The 27,239-nt window shown below is 56.7% G+C and overlaps 2 protein-coding genes across 6 annotated transcripts in view; one reads left to right on the plus strand and one right to left on the minus strand.

The window, feature by feature from the left end:
* On the plus strand, positions 1 to 17,502 carry MTHFR (methylenetetrahydrofolate reductase). 5 transcript variants are annotated; one of them, XM_081214856.1, is made up of 13 exons: positions 1 to 85; positions 972 to 1,085; positions 2,469 to 2,714; positions 3,861 to 4,099; positions 4,947 to 5,057; positions 7,807 to 8,000; positions 8,911 to 9,161; positions 9,437 to 9,571; positions 9,735 to 9,915; positions 10,158 to 10,340; positions 11,172 to 11,273; positions 12,115 to 12,234; positions 12,608 to 17,502. In XM_081214856.1, the coding sequence occupies exons 3-13, from the start codon at positions 2,482 to 2,484 to the stop codon at positions 12,824 to 12,826; spliced, it is 1,968 nt and encodes a 655-aa protein (XP_081070982.1). In that variant the 5' UTR covers positions 1 to 85; positions 972 to 1,085; positions 2,469 to 2,481; the 3' UTR covers positions 12,827 to 17,502. The 5 variants fall into 5 exon arrangements, with proteins under 5 accessions (XP_081070982.1, XP_081070984.1, XP_081070981.1 ...); XM_081214855.1 differs by lacking the exon at positions 1 to 85 and adding an exon at positions 183 to 889; XM_081214857.1 differs by lacking the exon at positions 1 to 85 and adding an exon at positions 183 to 404.
* Positions 15,033 to 27,239, minus strand: part of LOC308605638 (uncharacterized protein C1orf167) — a gene marked incomplete at both ends in the record, with an annotated part of 20,221 nt that continues 8,014 nt past the window's right edge. Inside the window, 10 exon segments of the mRNA XM_081215897.1 lie at positions 15,033 to 15,133; positions 15,136 to 15,172; positions 15,176 to 15,254; positions 18,857 to 19,255; positions 20,301 to 20,497; positions 21,354 to 21,561; positions 22,564 to 22,697; positions 23,006 to 23,166; positions 23,715 to 23,890; positions 26,045 to 26,075. Coding sequence (XP_081072023.1) covers positions 15,033 to 15,133; positions 15,136 to 15,172; positions 15,176 to 15,254; positions 18,857 to 19,255; positions 20,301 to 20,497; positions 21,354 to 21,561; positions 22,564 to 22,697; positions 23,006 to 23,166; positions 23,715 to 23,890; positions 26,045 to 26,075 — 1,523 coding nt within the window.

Genomic DNA, 27,239 nt, shown 5'->3' on the forward strand with positions numbered 1-27,239 from the left:
CCGAGCCGCGCCCCCTCTGCTGGCGCCTCCTTACCAGCCACGCAGCTGCGACGGGCGCGTGCTCTGAGTCATCCGCGACCAGAGGGTGAGTGACGGCGAGGCCTGTAGTCGCCGGGGAGGGAGACCAGGGCCTTGGGAGCCTTGGGGGCCACCCACCCGGGGGCGGGCTCTGCACGGAGGGCGGGGAGCGGTGGTGGCCGGTCGGCCCGCCCCCTCTGCGTGCACGCCCTCGGCGGGGCTAGAGTAGCGCCCCCCTGGCTGCCACCCCCGCGATCCTCGACCCTGAAGCGGAGACTCACTTTCGGCCCCCGGCCTGGACTGAAGGACCGCAGGGCTGAGGCGGCCCTGAGCTGGGGGTGGACTTGGGCCTTCGCTTCCGCCCCCTCCCGTGACCTAGTGACCCGGTAACTAGATTCGTGGCCCTCGAGCCCCCGGCGCCAGAGGCATCTCTCCGGCTCCCTGCCGAGCACCTGGAGAAGAGCCGTGGGCCACTGACACTGCTGTCCCCGACGCCCACTGCATCGGGCGGCTCACAAGTGCCCACCGGGACCCCTCTGGGAGTGCTGGGCTCCGTATTCCCCCACTGCTCGGTGCCTGGCACCCATTAAGTGCTCATCAAATGGCAGAGGGTTGCTTTGAGGACGGGGTGACAGCGCCTGGCCCGTCGGCGCTCAGTGAGTGCTGGCTGTTACCGGGTGCCAGCACGGGGATACCATAGGCAGAATACCCGGCCCTGGTCTCAGGGAACTGGGAAGAGGGAGGGGAGACAAATATGTGAACCCACAGTTGCAACCCAGGGTGCTATGGGATCCTAGCTTAAAATGGTTTAAGTGGTAGCACGTGAAAAATGTTGGAAGAAGGCTAGTGCCTGGCACATAGTAGGAATTCAGTAAGTCTTAATGAACAAATGAAAGAGCATTTAGTTTGTGGGTGGTTCAGCCTCCTCTCCCCTCTTGGTTTTTTTCCAGCAGACAATTAATGAGGCACTCTCTGGAATTCGGAAGAAAGACCAGACTAGGCTGATCTTGACACTCTCCCCTCTCTTACTCCTGACGTTCATCCCCACAGAGAAACTGGAATTTTAGGTCAGAATCAAAATGGGCATCCCTGGGGGCGGTCTGGTCTCAATCTGGTCTCAACTGCTTGACGTTGGGTGTGCCAGGGTGTGTTACGTGCACTTGTGTGTGTTTTAGGGGAGAGGAGCATTGGATCTCATCAGTTTCTCAAGAGTCTAGGACCCCCAAAATGGTTAAGAACACGGGCTTAGCAGTGGACATTCCCTGAAAGACGTGAACTTGGCCTGGTTGCTCCTCTAATGCTCCAGGTCACCACACCCTGGATTTTCACTACTGTGTGTTTGCATCTTGCTGTGCAAGTGTAGTGTTTTGTTTTCGTTTTTGTCTTATTTTCCCCACCAAACTGCCCAACGGCGCTGTGCCCTCTTGTCGGCCAGCCTGTGGTTGCCGTGGTTCAGGGCTTCAACCGCGGTGGCTTTGCAGTCGCTGTAATCACTTGAACTGACTTCACTGGTGTGTGTAAGGAGAACAGCCTGGAAGGCAGGCGCAGACTGTTCAGGCTTTGTTCTGAGTTGGACATCAATTCATGCCCTTATTGAATTGGGGTCTGGCTATTTTTGGAACCCAGCCAATGTCAAGTTCTAACCCATGACATGGTCTTTTCAGAGAAGCACAAAGTCGGGAGAAATCAGGCTGCTTTGTCAAGCTCTCACCCCTTCCAGCCTGCACGCATACAAACTGTTCCAAGGAACAGGAGATGTTTCCATGGCTGAGCCATTCCTTCCTTGGCATGTGATCCAGTCACCCTGAACATCTGTTGGCCTCATCACGCCCAAACCCTGCAGTCTGCAGTCCCACGTCCCCCTCCTTCCCTTCGCCTTCGGCCTCTAGAGCCTCAGCCCTCCCCCTCGCCGGGAAGCCTCGCCCCCGCCCCTTCGCGCCGGCCCCAGCTACTGCTCTCAGCTCTTCCTTTGTCACAGCTCCGCCCAGTCGGACACACCCGCTGGGGAAGGTTCCTCCATTTCTTCCCCAGTGGTCTGGGGTCTGAGTTTACACTGGCAGAGATGGACCGTCCCAAACACAAGGTCCTCCCGGCGGGGCACTGCTGCCCCTCCCTGGGAATGCGGGCCTGGGAGGCTGGCAGCGCGAGGTTCTCAGTGCCACCCTCCATCAGGTAGCGGTCACGGAGGACCCACGGGCTGAAGGAGCAGGGTTCTGTGCTGGGTGGGGGCTGTCATACGCGGAATCAGGCAGCAGCGGAGGGCAAAGCTTGGAGCGAGGCAGCGCAGACAGTCGTAACTGGCGTGTGGAGCCACTGGGTGGGCGCGTTGTCACCCGTACCCTCACCGGCCTTCCTCCTGCGTGGAAATGCAGCATCTCTCGCTTGACCCTGCCTTGCTGGGGCTCGGCTGCCTGCCTGCCGTCTCACGCCCCCTGCCTCACCCCGTGCAGCAGGAGCTCGGCCATGGTGAACGAACCCAGAGAGCATGGCGGCCCCAGCCCCCGCTGGGAGGGCAGCAGCAGTGGCAGCGAGAGCTCCAAGGATAGTTCAAGGTGCTCCACACCCGTGCTGGACCCTGAACGCCACGAGAGGCTCAGGGAGAAGATGAAGCGGAGGATGGAATCTGGTGACAGGTGGTTCTCCCTAGAATTCTTCCCTCCTCGAACTGCTGAGGGAGCTGTCAATCTCATCTCAAGGTGAGTCAACGCAAGATAAGGAGTAGGGCCAGACGGGGGTGGGGTGGGGGGATGGGGGCAGGGGGAAAAGATGAACTGTCAGCCCCGAGGCTGGGCTGCACTTTGACCCAGCAGGAAAAGGCAGCCATAGGGGGTGGAAAAAAGCAAAGCCAGGGTAGATCCTCTGATACGCAGCTTCTGTTGTCTGTAAAAGCCCCTCCAAGCACCTGGAATGTTTAGACACTCTCTTCCATGTGCTAAAAATGTTGATTCTCTCAGACTAAATTCTTGGGCGGAACTTGGGGCTGGATCGTGAGGAGAGTTTAGGAAGTTACAAAACGGGGCGGCTTGGAGAACATTTTCAGCAAGTTAGGAATTTGGATTATGCATCTAGAAATCTAGAAATGCCAACCGGATTATGTTGGCACTTGAGTTTATGCTTTTTATCGCTTGCACTTCTTATGTGTCACTCCCAAGGTTGTGAAGTTTGAAGGCACAAAGATGTTTCAAGGCACCACGTTATAACCTGTAACACAGCGCATGTGCGCACGTATAGCTCTTGATTCTAGTTATGGAAATGTGGCCGTGCTCTGCAGGACTCTTGGCTGCTGCGCCGGAACTGGGGGGCGGCAGGGAAGAAACTTGTGTCTGCTGACCCTCTTTGTCCCTAGAATGAGGCCCTGCTTGCCACTCTGAGGGTTCCCCGAACCCTTGACCATTGAAATGTCTTAACTCACCCGAGATAATAAATGGGCAAGCGCTTTGAAAAGTCCAAAGTGCTGCCGTCACGCAAACTGGTTTCATTGTCATTATATATTATCTCCACAGTAAGAGTAAGCATAATGACAGCACATTGATTGCGTGTCTGCCGTGTACCCAGCGCTCTTTTAAGAGCTGTGGAGCCATCTGTCATGATATCCTCAGAGTATTATTATGAAGTAGGCACTGTCCTCTGCCACATTATAGAAATCAGGAAACTGAGGCTCAGAGAGATCAAGGAACTCTCCCAAGATCACACAGCTAGTGAGTAGCAAAGCCAGGATATGAATGCAGGTCGGTCTGATTCCAGCCTGCATGTGATGCTTCTCTAACCCCCAGACCCTATGGGAAGGTGGTGAAGGGTGATGTACCCCCAGGAGCCCCTCTTCAGACAGAAATTCCCTACAGGTTTGACCGGATGGGGGCAGGTGGTCCCCTCTTCATAGATGTGACCTGGCATCCAGCAGGGGACCCTGGCTCAGACAAGGAGACCTCGTCCATGGTGATCGCCAGCACCGCCGTGAACTACTGTGGCCTGGAGACCATCCTGCACATGACCTGCTGCCATCAGAGCCGGGAAGAGATCACGGGCCACCTGCACAAGGCCAAGCGTCTGGGCCTGAAGAACATTCTGGCGCTGAGGGGAGGTGTGGAGCCCTCACTCTGCTCTCTGGGGTCTTGCTTTCCTAAAGACTTCTGTCCCTGGAACGGTCCTTTCCTTTTCTTCAGGTCCCACACTGAGTACACTCAGGGTTCCGTCCCCGCCAGTAGCATCGATAGGCAGTGTGGGGCAGGAGGACCCTGGGCAACGCACAGATGGAGCCACTTCTTGACCTCACAGTAGGAGTTCAGTGGAGCCTGCGGCCGGTGCCTGATAACCCTCTGGCCCGATGTACACAATCAGTTAATCAAGCAATTAATCGATCCCTGGCTGCACCTGGCCTTTGGCCCAGTCGAAGAGTTCAGCTCTGGCATGTGTCCTAGGAGTGAGAATAGCTGGTTATGCCTCTGGCGCGCACTGTCACTGGGCCACACGAGTGTGGGAAGTGGGAGCCTGATGGGTGGGCACTTGTGGCCCCATGCTCCCCACCCGAAAGACCACTTCTCACTCGAGGATTCTCCCGGGAGGCGAGGGTTCCAAGGGAGTGGGAGAAAAAGCCATGGGCTTGGGTGAGGGCGTGTGGACACACCCAGGTGTGAGCAGGGACAGGATCACCGATGCTCCGGGCTGAACGCAGAGCTGCAGCTGCTCCCTGTCTGCTGCAGCCAGCACAGGGCCCTCGGAGTCGGCGCTCAGGGACTGTTTGATGGGTTGGCTGCTGTCTTCCTTCCCACTGTTTACCAAGTGTTACACTAGAAAGCAGAGATACCAACTTGAGTAATATGAAGGCTCTGCCTTCGAGGTGCTCACGGTCCTGGGTGTGGGGGGAGAAGGAACAGAGAGGCTACCTGGAGGTTGGGTGAGACCCAGCACTGTGACCTCCAACCCCACAGACCCCATAGGTGACCAGTGGGAAGAGGAGGACGGAGGTTTCAACTATGCCGTAGACTTGGTGAAGCACATCCGAAGCGAGTTTGGTGACTACTTCGATGTCTGTGTGGCAGGTGAGAGGCTGGAGTGTCCCAGTGGGTGGGACCGGAGAGGGGAAGGAAGGAGAGGCACAGAGAGCCCCCTCGGCATGGCGTTCAGGTCAGGCCCCGCTAGCTCAGCGCACCGCCGGCCCGCCTGCGCCGGGTGACGGAGGCGCGGGGGTGAATCAAACAGCGTCTGCCCTCCCATCATTCTGTCATCCGCTACCCACCCAGGCGTGCCACCACCCCTTAAGTTTTCGTTCCTCTGCCTTTAATTTTTATTATTTATTTATTTTTCTTTGCTTTCTTATTTTAGGCTGCGTCTGGTCTTCGTCGCGGCACGCGGGCTCTTCATTGTGGTGTGCGGGCTTCTCTCTAGCTGTGGCTTGCGGGTTTTCTCTCTCTATTTGTGCCGCACAGGCTCCAGGGCGCGTGGGCTCTGTAGTTGTGGCGCGTGGGCTCTGTAGTTTGCAGCACGCGGGCTCAAGTTGAGGCGTGCAAGCTCAGTAGTTTTGGCTCGCGGGCTTAGTTGCCCCGCAGCATGTGGGATCTTAGGCGTTGCAAGCCATCCGGATTCTTTACCACTGGACCACCAGGGAAGTCCCTTCCTCTGCCTTTTCTTGCTCCTAGCCTGCTTCCCAGCCCTATTCTTCCTTAAACAAAAGAGGTATATTTATTAAGGTTCCGGGGGCAGGGACTCTCAGAACAAGGTCAGGAAATGGCATCAGACCTCATTAAGCGCTGGAACCAGGAGGCAGGCAGAATCCAAGGCCCTCCCTCATTCTCTCTGCCCCCCCACCCCCCACCCCCCGCTGCTTCATGCCTCATCCAGTAGACCTGATATGTACGCTTTTTCTGTCTCTGATACATACGGTACACATGTGACCCGCCGCCTGCTCCTGGCTCGGCCAGACTGATTGACAGGTCTCAGCATCAGTTCCAAACCCTCAGGAGAGAGAACCGCATCGGCTCAACTCTAGTTTCTTTAGCTACAGCCAGGAGGCAAGGTTCACCTGCTAGAAACAGATGGCGTGGCCTTCCCTCTTGCCCCGACTCATGGGGTCTGGGCCTTCAGCTTCTCAAATGGGGGCTTGGGTGTGGTGAGGCAGTGTGTGCCAGGGACACAGCAAGTCCGGGGACTAATTTGACATATCACCTTGGCGTGACAATTTTTCTCAAATATTTTGGGGAAAATCATATCATATTAAAATAAACATGGCTACATTATGGAGTAGCAAATCAAAGTGATCTGAATTTAAAAATACAAGCCACGTGGCTTCAAGGAAATTACTTGTTGTGGAGACTTTGGGCTGCGTCCCCAGGCCCCCATGTACATGTCCGCTCTTCTTAGTGTTGAGAAGAGGGCGTTGAGGTGGATGAGTCTAGGAGGCCCCGAAGAGGAGGTAGGAATTCAAGTGTCATTGGTCGTGCGGCCACAAGACGGTCAGTTGATTGGGGAATGTGCCCACGTGTGGTGGGCATTGGACGGTCACCAGGGGAAACCAGCAGAGCTGTGAGCGTACAGTTGCTGAACAGTTTGGTGCTTTGCTTATGGTAAAGTGGATGAAAAAGAGGACCAGTGGATTAGAAGGCACCCAGCTGGCCATGACAGGACAAGAATATAGTAAAACTGAGCAAAACCCAAATGTAAGCAATTGCTGGACTTGTTGGGTGCTGTTGAGGTTTTGTAGAGTTTCAGCTATTAAAACCTCTGTTTCTCAAATTTTCTGCTGGAAAAATCGCCTTGTTATTGAAAGTATAAAGCTCTAGTGTTTAATCCTCCCACGCCTATCCCCGAAACAGTAGTTTTTATATCCAGTTTTGATGACTCAGGGTTTCTTAAGAACGAAACTGCATTATCACAGCAAAGCAGCCTGGCTACCCAACAGTGTGGGTTCAGGTTTGCCCCTTCCTGGCTTGGGGTCCTGCCCTGGCCTCAGGCTGAGGAAGCCGGCACTCTGCTTGTAGTTCATTAAGGCCTGTGGTCTTTCCTGTGCAGGCAGAGCCACTAGTAAGTTCAGTCGTTTAGGGAAGGGAGCACACCGTTCCTGGAGCTAGTCAGGAACCTAGGGGACGTCTGGCCCCGCCTCCCAGGCATCCCTGGCACAGGGTCATCGCCCTGCCGCATTGTTTGGGAGTCCATTCCTCTGTGGGGTTGCTCGGTCCACTGTCAGGCAGCTCTCTGAAACTGATCCTACTTGTACCATCAGAAGCAGCACAGAATATGATGAATGAGGAACTCGACTAAGGTGACAGACCTGTGGGCGTCTAGAAATAGTTACCGTATTCTCTGCGTTCTTTTCTTCAAGCAGAACATCTCTACTCTCTTCACTTATTCCTTGTGTAACGTGGTTTCTGACTTTGCACTGTCTGGGACCCCTGAGTAATTTTAATGTGAAATTACAAGCACTGTTTTAATCCAGTACCTAGAGTCAAGCCCATTACCCCAAAGCTGCCTGGCTGGTGTGAATGTAGCATTTCCTCGCTTCTGTGGCCACAAAGTGCAGGCCAGATTGGCCTGGCTGATTGCAGGACAGTGTGGGTGTTTGGGGGCAATCCATCCCCACTCTTGGGAGGGTGGCTCTAAGGCAGCGTTCACCGAGGGTCACCTCCAGGCTGAGGGGCGCATCAGATGAGCCCAGCCATCACCGCTTCAGCCTGTCCGTGCTGTGGGGTTGGAAGGTATGGATCCGGAGCTCTCCGTTCCCGGCTCTCTGGTTGCTTCATCACTCCCCTTGAGCAGGCGGAGCCAGTCTCTCCCTACTGTCATCCCTGTTGGCAGGTTACCCCAAAGGCCACCCCGACGCAGAGAGCTTTGAGGCTAGCCTGAAGCACCTGAAGGAGAAGGTGGCCGCGGGAGCCGACTTCATCATCACCCAGCTCTTCTTCGAGGCCAGCACTTTCTTCCGCTTTGTCAAGGCTTGCTCCGAGATGGGCATTACTTGCCCCATCCTCCCCGGGATCTTCCCTATTCAGGTGAGGGTCCCGAGAGGGCTCATGGACTCCCACCACCCCTGTCCTAGCACAGGCCAGGGCCTTGGTTCAGGCCAAAGTGAACCTGAAGTGCCGAGTTCAGACCAAAGTTCCTCTTTGATGCTCATTAGACCTTGCAAAATGTTGTCTTGCCACCCTCTTTTTTTTTTTTTGCGGTACACGGGCCTCTCACTGTTGTGGCCTCTCCCGTTGCGGAGCAACAGGCTCCGGACGCGCAGGCTCAGCGGCCATGGCTCACGGGCCCAGCCACTCCGCGGCATGTGGGATCTTCCCAGACCGGGGCACGAACCCGTGTCCCCTGCATCGGCAGGCAGACTCTCAACCACTGCACCACCAGGGAAGCCCCCGCCACCCTCTTTTGATCACCTCTTATGTCTCCCCAAAATAGCAACAGTAACTGTTGGAGGGGCTTATTGATAAGTGTCACTAAAAGGGATTATTACTCTCATTATAAATGTGGGTTAAATCAATGTTTCCCAAACTTGGCTGTCACCAGAATCATTTAATAAGCTCTTTTGAAACATGGATTTCCAGATCCCATGCCTAGAAGTTCTGATTTAATAGATCTGAGGTGGGCTGGGAATTGGTACATTCCTGAAGTTTGGCAGGCGATTCTGGTGATCGGTCAGGCTTGGGAACCACTGGCTTAGATGACCCCCATTTATCAGTAGATACATCTAGGGGCCAAAGGGCCGGCTCAGACCAATGGCAGCAATGCTGTGGGCAGCTGCTGCACCCTGCAGAGTACAAAAAGTGCTGGTACAATATGGTCTGACTTTCCTGGGTCAGTCTGTGTCACGCTACAGAGCCAGGAGGCCTGGTGGAGGGATAAGGATTTGGGGTGAGAGACGGGCAGGAAGATGGGACCCACAGCCCCCTGTGTCTTGGGCAGGGCTACCACTCCCTCCGGCAGCTTGTAAAGCTGTCCAAGCTGGAGGTGCCGCAGCGGATCAAGGACGTGATCGAGCCAATCAAAGACAACGACGCTGCCATCCGCAACTACGGCATCGAGCAGGCACTGAGCCTGTGCCAGGAGCTTCTGGCAAGCGGCTCGGTGCCGGGCCTGCACTTCTACACCCTGAACCGCGAGGTGGCCACCACAGAGGTGCTGAAGCGCTTGGGCATGTGGATCGAGGACCCCAGGTGAGGCCAGTGGCCCCGACTTCAGGCCCTGGAGCCACAGAGGAGAGTCGGGTGGGCAGGGAGGTCAGAATGAGTGCACCCTAGCTGGCAGTGCTGGCTGCCACGGGGGCACAGAGGGATGTCTGTGCCGTGGCTAGTGGCACCCTTAGGGCTCCAATCTCAGCGGGAATGCCATCCGGCTTGACATTTACGAGTCAAGATGGAAGAACCCAGGTTCAGTGGTGCCCCCTCCCTCTGGCCAAGCCCTGACCCTTTCTGTCTCCATTCTCACCCAGACGTCCCCTGCCCTGGGCCATCAGTGCCCACCCCAAGCGCCGAGAGGAAGATGTCCGTCCCATCTTCTGGGCCTCCAGACCAAAGAGTTACATTTATCGCACCCAGGAGTGGGATGAGTTCCCCAACGGCCGCTGGTGAGCCATTGCAAATGAACTGTTTCTTGGGAGGAGGGAGACCAATCATGGTGGAGCCCTCGGGACAGGATTCACAGGAATGCCCCCCTGGGGCAGGTGGATGCTTCTCTCTGGAGTCCAAGGTCAGGGGTGTGCCTTGACCTTCGGGCTCCTCCTCCGCCAGGGGCAATTCCTCCTCTCCGGCCTTTGGGGAGCTGAAGGACTACTACCTCTTCTACCTGAAGAGCAAGTCCCCAAAGGAAGAGCTGCTGAAGATGTGGGGGGAGGAGCTGACCAGTGAGGAAAGTGTCTTTGAAGTCTTTGCCCGCTACCTCTCGGGAGAGCCGAACCAGAACGGCTGTAAAGTGAGTGCTGCTGGGATGGGATCCCTGGGTACCTCCCCTTGCCCCAGGGGCCAGACGTGGGCGTCACTGCCCCACCCTGAGCCTCATTGCTGTGCCTGGAGGTGGCACCTCAGCAAACGGAGAAGGTGAGTTGGGGGGTCCCCACGTGGGGTGCCTGGCAGGGGCTTACGGAAGCAGAGACAGGCTGGGCCTCTGATGGGGACCGTGACAGGGAGGGACCCACCCCTGCTTACCCTCCCCAGGTGACTTGCCTGCCCTGGAATGATGAGCCCCTGGCGGCCGAGACCAGCCTGATGAAGGAGGAGCTGCTGCGAGTGAACCGGCGGGGCATCCTCACCATCAACTCGCAGCCCAGCATCAACGGGAAGCCGTCCTCTGACCCCATCGTGGGCTGGGGCCCCGGCGGGGGCTACGTCTTCCAGAAGGTATGGCAGGGACACACAGGGCTGCCCTCCCTTGACCTGCCTGCAGGGGTTCCCCGGGGCTGGGGACAGAGGCCTTCGTCTCAGGGGCTCTTTGTTCTGAGCGGCCGGGGATCAGAGTGGATGCGATCTCAGGCTCGGAGTCGGACAGACCTGGGTAGGCTGGTCACTTGACCACTCTGGGCCTCAGCTTTCCTTTCTGTAAAATGGGGATATGTCACGTCGTGTTCTGGGGATGAAACATGACAAAGCACATGAAGTGCTTAGCACGTGGGAAGCATCCCCTAACTGGGAGCTATTATTACTGTTCCTTGTGGACCCCTTTCTCCTGGGGCTGCTGGAGTTAAAATTACATTCTAAACTAAAGCCTTAGGGCTCTGGGAAGTGAATTTAAATAAGCCCAGCTTAATCCCTGGTGGCCAGGTGGTGCTGGAGAAGCCCTCCACCCAGCAGATAGGGGGATGGGGTGTGTCAGGCCTCTCTTGCCTTACTTGCCAAACTGGGCCCCCTGTACAGCTTCTGGAGCGACTTCTCCATGGAACCTTTCCCAACTGGACGGAGGGTTGGCAGACGTCCCTCAGACCTGTCCAGACCGAGAAACCTTACGTACCTGCTCCCCTCCCTTTGCTTATGGGTTCACCTCCCAGCTAGTGGCCACCGCTAGTCCCGACGCCTTAAGTGTTCTGCTACGAGTGTCCTCGTGGATGCCTCCCTGGGACGGTCAGGAGGGCAGGCGTCTGGTGTTTCAGAGCACGTGGCCCACTCAGCAGCGCCCAGCGAAGGCGTCCAGCAAGGACTGGGGGTTACGTGATGGCACCTGTCTCCCTCCCGCAGGCCTACCTAGAGTTCTTCACTTCCCGAGAGACAGTGGAGGCACTTCTGCAGGTGCTGAAGAAGTACGAGCTCCGGGTGAATTACCACATCGTGGATGTGAAGGTGGGCTGGCCCCGGGTCAAAGGGCGCTCAGCAGGGCCGGGGTGAGGGCACCACGTTTACTCCACCATTCAGCAGTCACTGAGTGCCCAGTGGGGCCACGCATCGTGCCAGATGGATATGCAGACAGAGCCAGGCCCCTGCCCTCCGAGAGCTCCCAGCCTAGCGGGGGAAGCCATCAGTGAATAATTATGAATAGGTGTAAGCAGTTGCACTTTATAACAGTAAAGTTCAGCATAGGAAGAAGCTGGGGATCCAAGGGAGGGACGTCCAGCTTGAGAGATCAGGGGAGGTGTTTGGACAGTTCCTGTGTGGCCTGAATCTTTAAGGATGAGGTGTAAAAGGGCATCCCAGGGAAAGGGCAGAGGGCGTGCAAAGGCATCGCTGCCAAATGGGGTCAGAGTGAGGCTGAAGCGTTAAGCCGGGGCCAGGTCCTCAGGGGTCTCGATTGTCCTGCTTGGAACTGGGGTTTTCCCGTATAGGCAAGAGGGAGCCTTGGCTCCATGTTTTATTTTGGGCAGGTCCCAGGGGACAGCTGTGTGGATAACAGGGCCAGGGGAGACTAGAGTCAGCAGCCCTGCTGGTCTGGGTAGCAAAGAGAGGCCTGGCGAGGCTAGACACAAGGCTAGACACGAGAGGAAGTGAGCAGCACCGCTGGGTGTGAAGCTGATTGGAGCACAGGAGGAGGAAGGCAAAGCCCGGGATGACGTCTGGGTTTCAGGCTCGCTGCCGTCACCGAGCTGCAGAGGCGGGGCAGGGGTGGGGCAGTGACGGCGGGAGGAGGGGCGGAGCTGTCTGCACCCCAAGGCTGCCCCTAACCACCGCCCCCCGCCCCGCCCCGCAGGGTGACAACATCACCAACGCCCCCGAGCTGCAGCCCAACGCTGTCACCTGGGGCATCTTCCCTGGGCGAGAGATCATCCAGCCCACAGTGGTGGACCCGGTCAGCTTCATGTTCTGGAAGGTAAGGGGGGTAAGCAGGCCTGCCCTGCCCACCTCCAGAGCCGCGGGCGGGGCGGCTGGGGGCCGCACCCCCAGGGCTGGCAGCGCCCTGACTCTGACTCATGGTGTTTACTTCTGGGCTGGGGAGCAGGGGTGGCACTGGCAGTGGGCCAAGTTCTGTTCTTGGAAACGTCTTGTTGGGCAGCAGCAGAGGCCCTTGGGGTGCTGAGTGTGGAGCCCTGGCCCTAGGGCAGCCCTGTTAACCTGGCCGGCGTGTGTGAGTGTGTGTCTGTGTGTCTGTATGTGGGACCACGTATGTACCTGTGTCTTTCTGTCTGTGTGTGTGCCGGTGTCTCTGTGTGTGTCTGCGCGTGCGCGCCTGTGCGTGTGTGCAGGACGAGGCCTTCGCCCTGTGGATCGAGCAGTGGGGCAAGCTGTATGAGGAGGAGTCCCCGTCCCGCATGATTATCCAGTACATCCACGACAACTACTTCCTGGTCAACCTGGTGGACAACGAGTTCCCGCTGGACAGCTGCCTGTGGCAGGTGGTGGAAGACACGTTTGAGCTTCTCAACAGGCCCCCCCAGAACAAGAGGGAGACGGAGGCGCCGTGACCCTGAGCCCTGACACCCTTAGCTTGAGGCCACTGTGTCCCGCCTTCCTCCTCTCCGTCCTGGTTCTCTGGGAGACCCCCGTTCTCCTTCACTTCCCCCCACCTCCTGACACAATGATGGCAGCTAGACTGGTGTGAGGATTCCAGGCTCTGGCTGGACCGGAGTCCGCCCCACACGGGAGCCAGGTGTTCCCTGCCTAGCGGAGAGTCTGTGCTCCGGTGGGAAGCAGCCCCATCCCCCAGAGGAGCACGTGGGCAGAAGGCATCCTCTCTGAGAAGCGTTGTTGCTGACGGAGCCCCTAGGAGCCAGCCTGGGACCGCCAGTGACCTTGCTCTTGGGGCCTATGGAGGACAAGCAAAGCGAACGTGGCAGTGGGCTCTGTGGGATTGCAGAGGAGACATGGCAGCGTCAAGGCACTGCAGCTTTCCACCTCCAAGGCGTTGGCAGCCAGGCACGACCCACTCGGGAGTGAAGGGGCGGACCACTGCCCTGCCAGGCACTGGCCCCTGGATGGACCTTGGACTGAAACCTAATAGTTGTCGCCTCCTTATCGCCGAGAGCTCAGCTGAGCTTCTCCCTTTTCTACAGCGCTGCTTTTTGAAACAGTTGTCTCCGTTCCCGTGGCTCGAGAGAGAAAGTGCCTCTTAAGGGTTAAAGGTGTATGAACCTTTGTGCGTGGTGGAGCCCTTGGCCTTCCCTTTTCTCCCCTGGCTCTGAGGGGTGAAGGGATACCTGCCTGTTACCATCGAGGGCGAAGATGAGGTTGGCCCGAGCAGGACTGACCTTTTCCTGGCTTATTTTTCGGACAGACCTCCTGCTGCCCGCCGCTCCCTCCCCTCCGTTCACCCTGTCCCGGAAGCTGTCTGTCTGGCACTGCTCCCCAGGCATCAGCTCTCAAGCCCCACTACCCAGGGGCTGTGACTGACACGTGCACGTAGGCTGGTCCCTGTCCCAGTCCCTGCTTGCGGGTCTTCACGGGCTCAGGGCAAGGAGAGGGGGCCGCTTGTCCACAGGGTGGCCTGATGGCAGAGGAAGCAGGTCAGAGGGGCTGGTTGGGTGGGGCAGGGGGCAGCCTTTAGGAGAGACTGAGAGAAGCAGCTGGGGCTAAGGCGGGCGTTTTATTGTCCTTCAGAGCTCTTGGCCTGAGCGCCTTGTGCCTGAGCCTGTACTCCTCGGGTGGGTGGGGCTCCAATCTGTTTTCCTTTCCAGGGGAACGGGTCACAGCTCCTGCTGGGCCCCCTGCTTCACCCCAAGTCCGCCAAGCACAGGGGCTCTGGCGGCTTCCTGCCTGCTCCGAGGCCTCCCACTGCTGCTGGCTCTGCCCCTCAGGGCCCTGGCTGCCAGACGCTGGTGCCATGTTTCAAAGGCCTGGAAGCTCTTTGGCTCCCTCCTGGGTGTGTGCTGTCAGTTCTGGAAGAACTCCGGGGCCAGCTCCTTCTGCCCCCGAGGGAAGAGGAGGCCCTTCCCTCTGCCCCAGGCCAGACGCACAGGCCCGGAAGCGCTGTGGCCTGCGGATCAGGGAAGCCAGGCTCTGAGTGCACATCAGGGAGGGGCGCTCAGCGACCCACACCCAACACGGGCGGGTGTGAGCAGCCTCTGTGCCACAGGCCAAGCCCTGTCCCCGGACCAGTGACGGGCCAGGACTGTGCTCAGCACGAGGTCACCAGCTGGATGAAGGGCTCTGGACTCCAGGCTGTTTTCTCTAACTGAACTGACCCCTCTCCTGAGAAAGAAGGGGTTCTGGGGGCAGCAAGCAGGGAGGGCCGCAGCTCAGGAATGTGCAGGCGTGGCACGGCTAGGAAGGGCCTGCTGGGGGGCGGGGCCGCCCCCCAGTACCTGGGAATGGACCCAGCGGTCTTGTTGCTGTAATCGCTGAGACACCTGCAGCCGCAGGGCCCACCGTCGCCAGGCCCGCCTCAGGTGCCACTGCCTGAGCTATGGGGACAGTCGCGAGGAGGCCCCGAGCTGGGCCCACCGCTGTCCCCGGCCTGGCAGCCCCCAGCCCCTCTGCTGCTTCTCCCTGCCTGCAACCGCGGCACCAGGAGGAAGGGGATGTGACGAGGAGGTGTCATCTGAGGTGTGTTAACAGTGCAGATTCCTGCACCTGTTCCCGAGGTTTCAGGCTTGGTAAGGTCCAAAGGCCTGAACTTACTTTCAGAGACTGCGTTTCCAGGGCTTAGGGCTGGGAATGGGACGTGATGGGACGTCAGCGTGAGGGTGGGGAGGGGCCGCCCCACTCACCAGCGTCGGTGCCAGCTGCTCCGTCCCCTGAGCATCTACCCAGCGCTGCCATGCAGCTGCCTGGGCCTGGCCTGCAGGGAACCCCGGTGCCGGCGAAGCAGTGCCTCAAGGCGCCCACGCTGCAGGTAGTTCCTCCTGAGGGGAGAGGCCCTGGTGTGTGTCCTGACAGCAAAGGGCATCACGACCCCTTCATGGCCAGGAAAGAGGGCAGAGCCATGGGCCTGGGCCTGCTGTGGGATGAGCACCGGCCAGAGAGGGCCCAGGTCAGGCAAGCCCCTCAGCCCAGCCCAGGCCCTCAGCCCTCCCCCTCCACCCCTACCCTCAGCCCTCCCCCTCCACCCCTGCCCTCAGCCCTCCCCCTCCACCCCTGCCCTCAGCCCTCCCTCTCCACGCACACACTCTCCTCCCACCCCAGACACCTTTGCTCGGCCTCGCCTTTGCCCTCGAGGTCTTTGGTCTCAGAGCTGCAGTCCCCTTCTGACCCCATAGGTCACTGGCCCTGGGCCCCTGCAGCTGGAGCTGGGAGGCGGGGCAGAGGGGAGGCTCTCTGTCACCTGGCAAAGGGGCGTCGGAAGAGGTTAACACATCATTCAGGGGAGTAAGCTCTCGCCCCGTTACTTCTGGAAGCTGAGCCCTAGGAAGAGAGTTAACGAGAAATGGTGTTGAGCTTGTCCCTGCTTCCACCATCTCTGCCCAAGCCTCCTGCAAAGGCTTGGGCTGTGGCCCCAAAGGGTGGGGCAGGAGAAATTGTAATTGTTTTCTCAAAATTGTGAAATATTCCAGAAGAGGAGATGGGTGGGGAAAGCAGTAAATACATAAGACAGATTCGACGAGAGTTCAGAGCTGATTTCCAGGCCCATGAGGGCTGGTGACGGTCTCATCCCTCCACTTCAGACATGTTTATTCCCTGAGGGAGGGTCTCCTTACTCTGAGTCTGGGACGTTTCTCTCTGCTTCCTCTGTCCACTGGGGCTGTGGTGCTTGGTTGGGCTGGGCAGGCCAGGCCCTGTGGCCTGTGGCCTGCAGCTGTGGGCCTGAGGGAACAAAGAGGAAACCCTGAACCAATGGGCTTGGACATCTAGGGGCCCAAGTGATCTGGCAGGATTCCTGTCCCGACCGGTAACAGGGCCTCCTATTTGTGTGCACACAAGTGGGACGGATTCTCCCGCGAGCCCTGAGGCTCCCAGAGGAGACAGGAAGGGCCCGAGAGTAGTATGGCCATCAGTACACGCCACTGCCTCTTTCCCTGTACTCCCACATGGCTCGAGACTCAGGAAGGTGAGTGGACCAAAAATGGCTACCAATCAGAGCTTACCTGTGCCAGGTACACCCTGTGCGGTGGGCATTACTCTCCCCACTCAGCCTCATAAAGTCAAATTACTTGTCTGAGGTCTCACCTCTGCAGAGTGGTCTGACTCCAGGGCCCGAGCCCCCAGCGACTGTGCCATACGGACACCAGGGGCTCTCTAAGGGATGGCATAAAACCTGCCCTCGTCATTAGGTGAGGGCTGCCTGGGCGCGCGTGTGCGTGTGGTAGAAAGAGGGGGGCCTGGAATTCAGCCCCCCAGTTACCATTTACCGTTCCTGACATTTACTTTGTTTCTACAAGTCTCAGTTTCTCCATCAGTAAACGGGATCCCTGCCTGCCTTTGCTGACAGAAATGGAATGGAAGTGTTCATAAACATACTCCGAAAATAAAATTCTCTTGAAACACAGATCAAGAAATAAAATACCCTGAGACCCCAGCATCTGCTGTCGCCATAGCTCCACATAGGTAAATATGTGGATTCTGCAAATAACCAAAGCCAGTCCGTTTCAATTCCATTTAAAACAAACCACTTTAGTCTTTTTTCTTAGAAACTTTTCTAGAGTCTGTGACATATTTTGTGGCACCCTGAAACGGGATTCTTAATGATGCCATTTCACCTTGAGGAACACTCTGTGGCCTGCCAGTAACTCTGGGGCTATGTGTCCCGCAATGACATGTCCCTAGACTGCCATGCAGTGTCACTCTTTGTGCCCGGGTTTCCTTGTGGCCTCTTCCCTCGTGCTAGGCCACCCAGCTCTTTGTCACCATTTGCTGGTATCAGAACTAATGCTTCTGGTCTGGAGACGGACTGGCAGTTATCTTTGGGTAGAGAGAATCATGAAAGAATTTTTTTTCATTTATATTTTCTGGGTTTTCTCTAATGAGCATGTTTCATTTTCTAATTAAAAAAAAATGACAAAAAATTGCTACTGACCCCAATTACCTCTCTTGATCCTAGACTGTACCATGACTTATAATGAGTTTAGGTGTCTGTCTCCCTAACAGATGCGACCCAGGGTGCTTCTTTGTAGTAGACCAGCCTTGGGCTGGCACTCAGTGGGTGCTCAGTAAGTGCTGATGGACCTGTAATTGGCTGGCTGCCCGGCCAGGAGGCTGTTGAGAACCCATAGGGGTGGTGTCCACAAGGCCCCTGGGGTCCTGGAAAAGCATGCAACCACCCTCACCATGGGGCTGAATCAAGCCGACTCTGAGGCCAGTGGCCCCGAGGTCATTTTGGACCTCCCACCTCCTCAGCACCAGGAGGCGCCCTCTGGCGGCCAGCCTAGGCCAGTGCCTGAGGCTGGCTCTGGGCCTGGGGTGGGCTGTGCCGGCCTCCTGGGCCTCGGTCTGTGGTTCCAGCCACGCTCTAAGCAGCGCTGTAAGCCACTGGGCCCAGTGGGTTCACAGGAGGCGCCTGGGCCCAGCCCGCTGGAACTGGGTGATGGCAGCTCACTGGACATGGCCCCGGGTCGCTGACTGGGCGCAGGCCTCTAGGACCCTGGCGGCGAGGGAGGAGCCCACACGGAGGCCATCGGGGCCAGGACTCTACAGCGGGCTGTGGGGAGCCCTCCTCTGCCCCCCCCCCCAGCGCACTGCAGGAGGGGGACCTCCAGGCAAAGCCCCGCCTGTGCTCCTCATCCCCCATCCCTCTTCTGGGGAAATCACGTTCAAATGGGCACAGAGCAGCAGAATTATCTGTCACATGACGGGGACGGGCATCCTGTTTAGGGGACACAGAGAAAGCAGTCCTGCCAACTCCTCCTTCCCTCCCATCCCCCCACGAGCACTGGTTTACATCATCCAGGACCTGGTGTGTGTCTGGCCCGAACTGAGCGGAGAACTTGCACACGTTATTTCTTATCCTAATCCCCGGAGCCACCCTGCAAGGTAGGCCTGTAATCTTCCTGGGACCTTCAAAGTTAGACTTGCCAGGAATAAAGACACAGTCTTACTAGAGAATGGACTTGAGGATACGGGGAGGGGGGAGGGTAAGCTGGGACGAAGCGAGAGAGAGGCATGGACATATATACAGTACCAGACGTAAGGTAGATAGATAGTGGGAAGCAGCCGCAGAGCACAGGGAGATCAGCTCGGTGCTTTGTGACCACCTAGAGGGGTGGGATAGGGAGGGTGGGAGGGAGGGAGACGCAAGAGGGAAGAGATATGGGAACATATGTATATGTATAACTGATTCACTTTGTTATAAAGCAGAAACTAACACACCATTGTAAAGCAATTATACTCCAATAAAGATGTAAGAAAAAAAAAAAAAAAGTTAGACTTGCCCAAAGAGGGGTGGCATAGCTGGAAAGTGCAGAGCTGGAATTTGACCCCAGGGACCAGGACCTCCTCTCCCCATCACCCTTAGCCCCCTGAGACCTGCCACCAGCCGTCAAATACCCTCTACCCTGGCCCCAAACAAGCTCAAGGCCTAAGCTGGAAGCACAGTGTGGGGCTGGCCTCAGGCCATGGGCACCCACCTGGCTCTCAGCTTCGGGGCAGCACGGTCTCGGCTGACCTGCTGCAGGCAGGATTCACGTGCCCACAGCATCCAGCACAGGGCCTGGGCCTGGGTTCTCTCTCCTGCCTGCTGGCGGGCCTCACAGCACTGGCCCGGGGCCACTTGCCCTGCAACGAAGGCCTGCTGGGCCCGGGCCCTCCTCAGCTTGCTGTCCACCTGGTGTCGTTGTTCTTGGCTTCTCCAGCAGGAGAAGGAGGCCTGGGCCACGCACTGCTCCTGAGCCCGGGCTGCAGCTTCTGGGGCTTCACTGGCAAATGTGGCCCCTGGTGCCCATCTCCTCAGGCCATCCTGGAAGGCTGGACCCTTGGCCCGGGGCATCCCTGTGTCTCTCACTACTCCACACCAGGCCTGGAAGTGGCTGCAGAACAGGTGCAGAGAAGGGGCCCAGCCGACTTCCCAGTCAAAAGTCACATTAATTCAAAATTACACCTGAAAATTCCCCACAAACTATCACTGGTTCTTCACAGTTTTGCCTACACAGCCCTGTGCCTTAAGAATGGATGGATGGATGTATAACAGGTGATAGCTCTGGCTTTCATTTAGGGGCCTTGGCATGCACTCACCCCTGCTCCGGGGGCAGGTGCTGCCTGGGAGGGTGTAGGAACCTGGCAGTTGTGGGTTCAGGTCCCCCTCCACCAAGAGAACATCCACGCCCTGCTTGCCCTCACAAGGCCACTCTGGGGCAGGAGGTCAGTGAGGAGAATGTGGTCCCCTGCTCCAGATGGACCAAGAAAACATCAGCCACTCTACGGTGAATGGTTCAATGCCCCCGTGGGGACACTGTGAATGCGTGTGAGTTTGTACAGAACCAACCCTGGGAGAAGGTGTCATGTGTCCCCTCTGCTTTTAAACATGCACCCATGAACGGTTTATGTGTGTCACTAGAACATCTCTATTTCAGATTTCTCTCCCTTTGTGGTGGCTGTTTGAGGAGTTGATTTCCCCATCTTTTTCTTTTTTCTTTTTTTTTTTTTTTTGGCCTCAAGGCACGTGGGATCTTAGTTCCCTGACCAGGGATCGAACCCGTGCCCCCTGCAGTGGAAGCGCAGAGTCTTAACCACTGGACCGCCAGAGAAGTCCCTGATTTCCCCATCTTAACTGTGAGCTCTGAAACCAAAGGGCTGACCTGGCCAGGAGGTGGAGACCTGCGGCTTGTCAGGGCATCGGGTGGGGCTAGGGGCTTGCCATCCCTCACCTCCCAAGCAATTCATATAACGGAAGCTTGGCGGTTTTGACTCCAGGCTGGGGTCTCCCTTCATGCCCATGATGCCCGGGTCCCAGGCCTCCAGCCTGGCCTGCCCCTAGAGCTGCAGAGGCCACCCAGCTTCCCATCCTTGGGCTCTCTCCCTGCTTTTCCCGGGGTGGAGGTGACCCTCGCTCTCCCACCCCCCAGGCCCGGCCACCTCTGCAGTAGGAGCTGCTCTGGACCAGCCATCGTGGGTCTCTGACGAGCTGCTGCCTTCTGCCAGCCCCGGAACACGGCCCTGCGCAGGCCCTGGAGGCGGGCCCGCACACACCGCTGGTACTTTTCACGCAGGAGCTGCTGTCCTGTGGCCAGAGAGATGCTGAAGTGCCCCTGGGCGCTCATTCCAGCCTCAGCCTGGGCCCCAAGGAACCGTGGGCCCCTGCTCTGCCAGCTTCTGCCCTCTACCCAAGTGGGAACCAAGGAGGCCACCTAACTGTCTGGGTTAAGATGCTCCCATTACAGGCGTCCTACTGGTGACCAGGCCTACCAACTCAGAGTTTTGTTTTGTTTTTTAAATTTCTTGACAATGTTTAGGAGTCAGGAGAATGCCCATAAAAATACAGATTTCCAGCTTTTCTGTAAAAACAGAGGTCTGGCAACACTGGGTCAACATTCCTGGGCAACGATTGGGCTGGGGAAGCAGCGGTCCCCAGTGGACAGGACACGAACTTTCCAGAACAACCAAATCCCCACCTGCCAGCCCACTGATATGATAGTGGTGGAGTGAGAAGCCTCTAAAATTGCCCCGTGATCCCCGCCCTGTGTGCTGGGATCTGAGGACACTGACTCCTGAAGGCCAGGTGAGGATGACCAGGGCGAAGATGAAGATGGTGATGATGATGGTAGCACCACAAGGAGCTGGGTTCTGAGCCAAGCACCTTGTGTGGATCGTCTCACAGAATTCCCACAGTCACTCTAGCGGGGGCGGGGGGGCGGGTACCACTGTTATCCCCATTTTACGGATGGGTAAGCTGAGGTTAAGTAGCACACTTAAAGTCCACGCAGCCAGGGAATGGAAGAGCAGGGAACGTGAACCCAAGCGTCCACGCCCCCCGGTCCTGCTCTGCCACCCAGTCCTGAGGTGGGCACGGGGGGTGCTGTGGGAGCATCCCATCACTGGACTCTGTGCTAGAGGACCAGAATCTTGGGTGTCCCTGACGGACCTGGGCCCCCCCTCAGCCCTGGTGCCCCGTCCCAGCGCCCGACTCACTCTGCCAGCAGCAGTGCCAGGGGCCCAGTGCACGTCGCTGCTGTCCCCACCCCACTCCCGGGCCCGCTGTTCCGTCTCCTGCTGCTGCACCAGCTGCTGCCGCCACAGGCCCAGCGCGGCTCTGCAGCTCTGATCCCAGGCCCGGCGGGCAGCCAGCTCTCTCCTGGCCCCCTGGGCTGTGGCCCAGTGGCTCCAGCCAAGGAGGATGCTGGGAAGGGGAGTGTCCACCCTCAGGTGGTCATTGCCACCCTGGGCCAGCCCGGCCCTCCCCTCCCCTCCCCTCAGAAGCAGGGAGGGCTTGGGGTGACTCTTCTCCCTCCATCCATCATGGGGGAGAGTGGGTTGCTGGGGGCTGGGGGCCACACAGTTGATGGGGGGTGGAGCCGAGCCCAGGCCCAGGGACCCAAGACTCAAGAGCCCACACCAGTATTTCTGCCTCCACTCGGTTATAAAGGTACGGAAACTGAGGCCTGGGGAAGGTCATTTCCCCAAACTCCAAACAGCAGCAGACCTGGGATGCAAGCACTCATCTCAGGCTACAGGGCAGCCTCAGATATGTTGCAGGGAGATATGGACTGTGACCCGGTACCCAAAGGCCAGAGGATAGACTGGGGGAGGGAGGGCTACATTCTGAAGGATCATGGTGAACTGAGTTTCCTTAGAGTTCCAGGGACGCATTAAAAGAGACTGAGGGTCCAAGTGGACCAAGTGGGTGTGGGGCTGATGGATGCCAGGTGTATAGCTTTTTTTTAGTTTGTTTATATTTTTTTCTTGTTTTGTTCTTTTTTGTTTGTTATTTTGGGGTTTTTTTTTTTTGTTTGTTTGTATCTTTACAACCCCTTGTGTCGAGGGCTGACTTTCAATAGATAGCAGCATGGGAGCTCCTCTGCTAGGTGCATAGCTTTTAAGGACAGAATTCTTAACCCTGCAGCTGCTGGCTTACATTCCTGCTGACATTCCATCAGTGAAGCTGGCCCCTCCTGACCTCCACTGGCTCTCTCACCCATAACCATCAGCCTGGGCTCTGAGTCCCAGCATCCCATCTTGTATAAAAGCATCACAAGAAGGTCTCACTATAGGGACCTTCTTGCTCCTGATTCAGTGTGATTTAGAGCAATCTGCTTGACCCCTCTGAGCCTCAGTTTCTCCAGCTGTGTAATAAGGCAAATGGAGGCAGGGGAAAAAGTGGCTCCTTCACTGATTCATTTACGATATTTGTTCTGTGCCTTCAGCAGCCTGGGCATCTGCAAGACGCTGGGAGACAGTGGTGAGGAGACAGACACGGTTCCCGCCACCAGGGGGCTCCCACTTAGCCAGGAGATGGGTGAGAGGTGGGTCCAGATTCTGGGGAGGGAGACGAGCATTAAACCAACCTCCCCATCAGGTCCAGCCACCTTGGCAGGACTCCGTGTCTGTGCCCCTGACCACTCCCTGTCCCCCACAGCTCTCTGCTCAATCACTGACTCAGTGTCCCTAGGCTACCTCCCCAGGCCCCAGGCCTGCTGGGCACCACAGGGTGCCAGGCCCCATGCTGGGGCCACAGAGAGGAGCAGGAGGTGGCCCATTCCCTATGGGACACTCCATCCAGTGCTGAGGACTGCTCACCTTCCCACCCCATGTCCTCCAGGCCCAGCCCCAGGTCACAAACTCACGGACACCTTCTCCGCCCACTGGCGCTGGGAGAGCTGCGTCCTCCAGAGCAGTAGTGCCTGGTGGAGGGCCAGCCTCCAGCCGGCTTCCTGCAGGGAGCCCCGGCCTTGTTCCCGGGGCAGCGCCTGGGCCTGGGCCACCCCTCCCCCACCCAGGCCGTGGGCTGTGCCCCCCCCCAGGGGCTGAGCTGAGGAGGGCCATGTTCCCTGAGAAGCAGACAAGAGATGAATCAGTGACCACCCTCTGCTCAAAGCCATTGGTGGACGCTGCCTCAGGCCCCTTAGGACCTCTCCCCTTGTGGCTACTGCCCCCTCCCACCACCCCCAAACCCTCCCCACCAGGACACCTGGAAGATCCCATCTTCCTCTGTCACGTTTTGGTCGGTCGGGGGCAGGGGTTGTGCATCCCCCTAAGACCAGGAGCTTCCCAGAAGCAGGGGCTACGTCTCTTCCAGGTGGAAGATTGAACAGGCCTCTCGCCTAGAGGAGCTCATGATGGAGGTCAGGATGGGGCCCACCAAAGCCTGCTGCTCCAGGGACCCCTCCGGACCCTCCCAGGCCTGCCAGGCTTCATCCCTGAGAAAACTCCCCATCCCATCACCTCCCACCACGAGAATCCATAAATCAACTGGGCGACTGCAGAAGGAGCTTAAGTGATGCTGTTTGCTGGGGTGGGAGAGAGAGGGAGCCCCTCGGCCCGCCACTCGCTCACCTGCCTCCCGCCGACAAAGGGACAGCTGGGTCACCTTCGCCCCACCTGAGGCCTGGAGCTGCTTCATCTGCACCCACTGCTGCAGGTACATCCTCAGGGTCCCTGCCCGGCGGTTGGCCATGTGGTCCCGGTACCGGGTCCCTTTTTGCACGAACAACTGCCAGGCCCCAAAGCACCTGGAGAGCCGAGAACGTGCTGGTGCTCATCGTAGTGACTGCAGCTACAGCCTCCTGCCATGTGCCAGACACACCACTGAGGCCTTGGGCAAGCCACTCACCTCTCTGAGCCTCAGCTTTCTTGTCTGTAAAATGGGGCTGCTGTAAGGATGGTGTAGCATGCCATCTGCTCAGCCCACACCGTCACTTCTGGGTGCCCGGATGGCCTCAGCAGCCTCCTACCTGCCCTCCTGCATTCACTGTTGCCCCCGCCCCTCCAGTCAGTGCCTGCACAGTAACCAGAGTGATATTTTTCAAATCTCAAATCAAATTATCTTACTGTCTTGCTAAACTCCGCCAGCAGCGGTCCCCTTGCTCTGATGATAAAATTTTGACTCCGCCCCACTGACAGCAAGGCACTCTCTGCACGGGCTGTCCCCCACCCACCATGACACACCTTTCCAACTTCATCTCAAAGCACCCCAGCCCCCAACCCCATACTAACAGAGTTCCGACTGGACTGCCGTTCTTTGCATTTCCCATGTTCCTCTCCCTGTCAGAGGTCTTTGCACATGCTGTTCCATTCCCTCTGCCTGGCACTCCTGTCTGCTGTCCCTCCAGCAGTCAGACATGCACCCTTCCCATCTCTGCTGAGCCCTGGTCGAAGTCAGCTCCCTTTGACAAAAGTCCTCATGGAAAACTCTATTGGGGACATCCCTGGTGGTGCAGTAGTTAAGAATCCGCCTGCCAATGCAGGGAACACGGGTTCGATCCCTGGTCCGGGAAGATCCCACATGCCGTGGAGCAACTAAGCCTGCGAGCTGCAACTACTGAGCCCTTGTGCCACAACTACTGAAGCCCACGCGCCTAGAGCCTGTGCTCCACAACAAAGAGAAGCCACTGCAATGAGAAGCCCGCGCACCGCAACAAAGAGTAGCCCTTGCTCGTGGCAGCTAGGGAAAGCCTGCGGGCAGCAACGAAGACCCAACACAGACAATAAATAAATAAATAAATTTATGAAAAAGAAAACTCTATCGGGGGATACAATCAGCAAAATGCAGAGAGTAGGAAACTCTACCTGACAAGCAGCCTGGTTTCTTCAACAGGTAACTTGCAAGGGAACAAACAAACAAAAACAACAGAGGGGAGTCCCTGGATTAAAAAGAGCTTAAGGACTCCTCAACCAATGACAGCATGTGGGCCTTATTTAGATCCCAATACAAACAAACTATAACAACAGGGACTTCCCTGGTGGTCCAGTGGGTAATACTCCATGCTCCTAATGCAGGGGGCCTGGGTTCGATCCCTGGTCGGGGAACTAGACCCCACGTGCATGCCGCAACTAAGAGTCTGCATGCCACAACAAAGATCCCATGTGCCGCAACTAAGACCCAGCGCAGCCAAAATAAATAAATAAATACCAAAACCAAAAAAGAAAACCCAAAAAACTATAACAACATATTTGCTTGTAAAACAATTGGAAATTTGAATGCTGACCAGATATTTGTTGGTATTAAGGAAGTATTCATTCTTTAGGTGTGATCCTGGCATGGTGATTCTGTTGTTAAAAGACACTTTATGTTTTAGAGATGCTACAGAAATATTTACAGATGAAATGGTAGGATGCATGGGATTTGCCTCAAAATTATGTAGTGGGGGAAGTAGCCAGGGTACAGATTAAATAAATTTTCTCAGGAGGTGATTTTTGTAAAACTGGATGATGGGTACACTGAGGTTGATTATCCTATTTTCCCTACTTTTATGTAAGATTAAAATGTCCCATAATAAAATAGTTAACAAGGAAAAAAACAACTTCATGTAGATCTGTGTTTATTCCCTTCACAGCACTTAACTTTGGTGGTATTCACACACACACACCCTTTGTGACTGTTAATTTCCTGCCTGTCCCCACACTGGGCCATGGGTTCCATGAGGGCCAGTGACAGTGGGCATTAAGCTTTGCTTATAACTAAATCCCAGCCCCTGGGTGGTGTCTGGCAGGTCTTAGCATCTCAGTAAATGGCACATGTATTCATTTTTTATTTTCATCATTTCAACCCTAGGAGTCAAGAATTGACTTAAAGTGCATCTCCCAGCTGCATCTCACCTTCTGCCTCAGGGGAGGCGGTCCCCATTCCCACTTCCCCCTAACTGCAGAGCCAGGCCCTCTGGCACTGGGTGTCCAGTGGGGACACCCAGGCTGCATCTGCAACAGGAGAGCACCAGGCCTGGTCGGGGGGGCCTCTCCATTCTCTGAGTCCTCAGCATGGCCCTGGAGGCCTCTCCCTGGACCCCCTTCTCCTGCCTGGCCCATTCCTTCTGATGGCACCACAGGAGGAAGATGACAGGGAGGGAAGAGAGGGGGAAGAGAGAGTGAACGGAGGGGAACATCAGGGCCAGGAGGGACCACTGACTCCTGGGACCCCAGGCCGTGTGGCCTCCGGCCAGTCCCTCTCCATCTCTGGGCCTCAGTTTCCCCACGAGTGAGTCATGTCTAAGGACTTGCCAATTCTAACACTCAAGCTTCTGTCTGGCCTGTACCAGCATCCATGGCACACAAATGCAGGATGTGCGCCTTTCATACTGTGTGTCTTTGAGCTGGTCACTTCATGTCTCTGTGCCTCAGTTCCCCATCAGTAAAATGGGCACAATGCCTTGCTGAGGTCACCACGAGAGAATCAAATGAGATCTTGTCTGGGAAGTTGCCAGAGTAAATACTCGATAAACACTCATTCACTCACTGAGGACCCCCTGCCCTGCCTGGCTCCGTCTGCCCCATTTCCCAGCGCCCCACATCTTACCAGCCAGCTGTTGCAGAGCCTGCAGGATCTGGACTCCCCTGTCTCCTCCATCTGGCCTCGGCCCAGAACACAACAGAATCGGCTGGCCTCCCGCCTCCTCCCTCCAACTCCTTGGACTGAGAGTAAAATTGCCCAGAGAGAAACTGATGCCCAGGCAGAGGGAGGGCACCTGGTCCCAACCCATCCACCCCAGTCCTGCAGTGCTGTCTGCCTGCAGGAACAAAGGTGTGCTGAGCCACCCCCTGTTCTGTTCCAGACAGTACGTTCTACTCCTGATTATGTAAGTGATTTGGGGGGAGGGTTCTGCTTTTGCTGAATTCTCGTCAATACTATTAGGGTTTTTTACAACACACATGCATTAAAATAAATATTACTTAAATAATTATTTTAAACACATTTGTTTCATTTAAAAATAGGAACAAAAACAATACATCACTGGAATGGAAAATTGAGGAAAAGAAAATCACCACCTTTAATCTCACCACTCCAAAGATGACCATCATTTTAGCATTTTTTGTGGGGGGGGAATGGGGGATGACATTTATGTATTTATTTGTATTTTTAATAGT

This window comes from Mesoplodon bidens, assembly GCF_964165515.1.
Source record: "Mesoplodon bidens genome assembly, chromosome: 2".
NCBI classification, from domain to species: Eukaryota; Metazoa; Chordata; class Mammalia; order Artiodactyla; family Ziphiidae; genus Mesoplodon; species Mesoplodon bidens.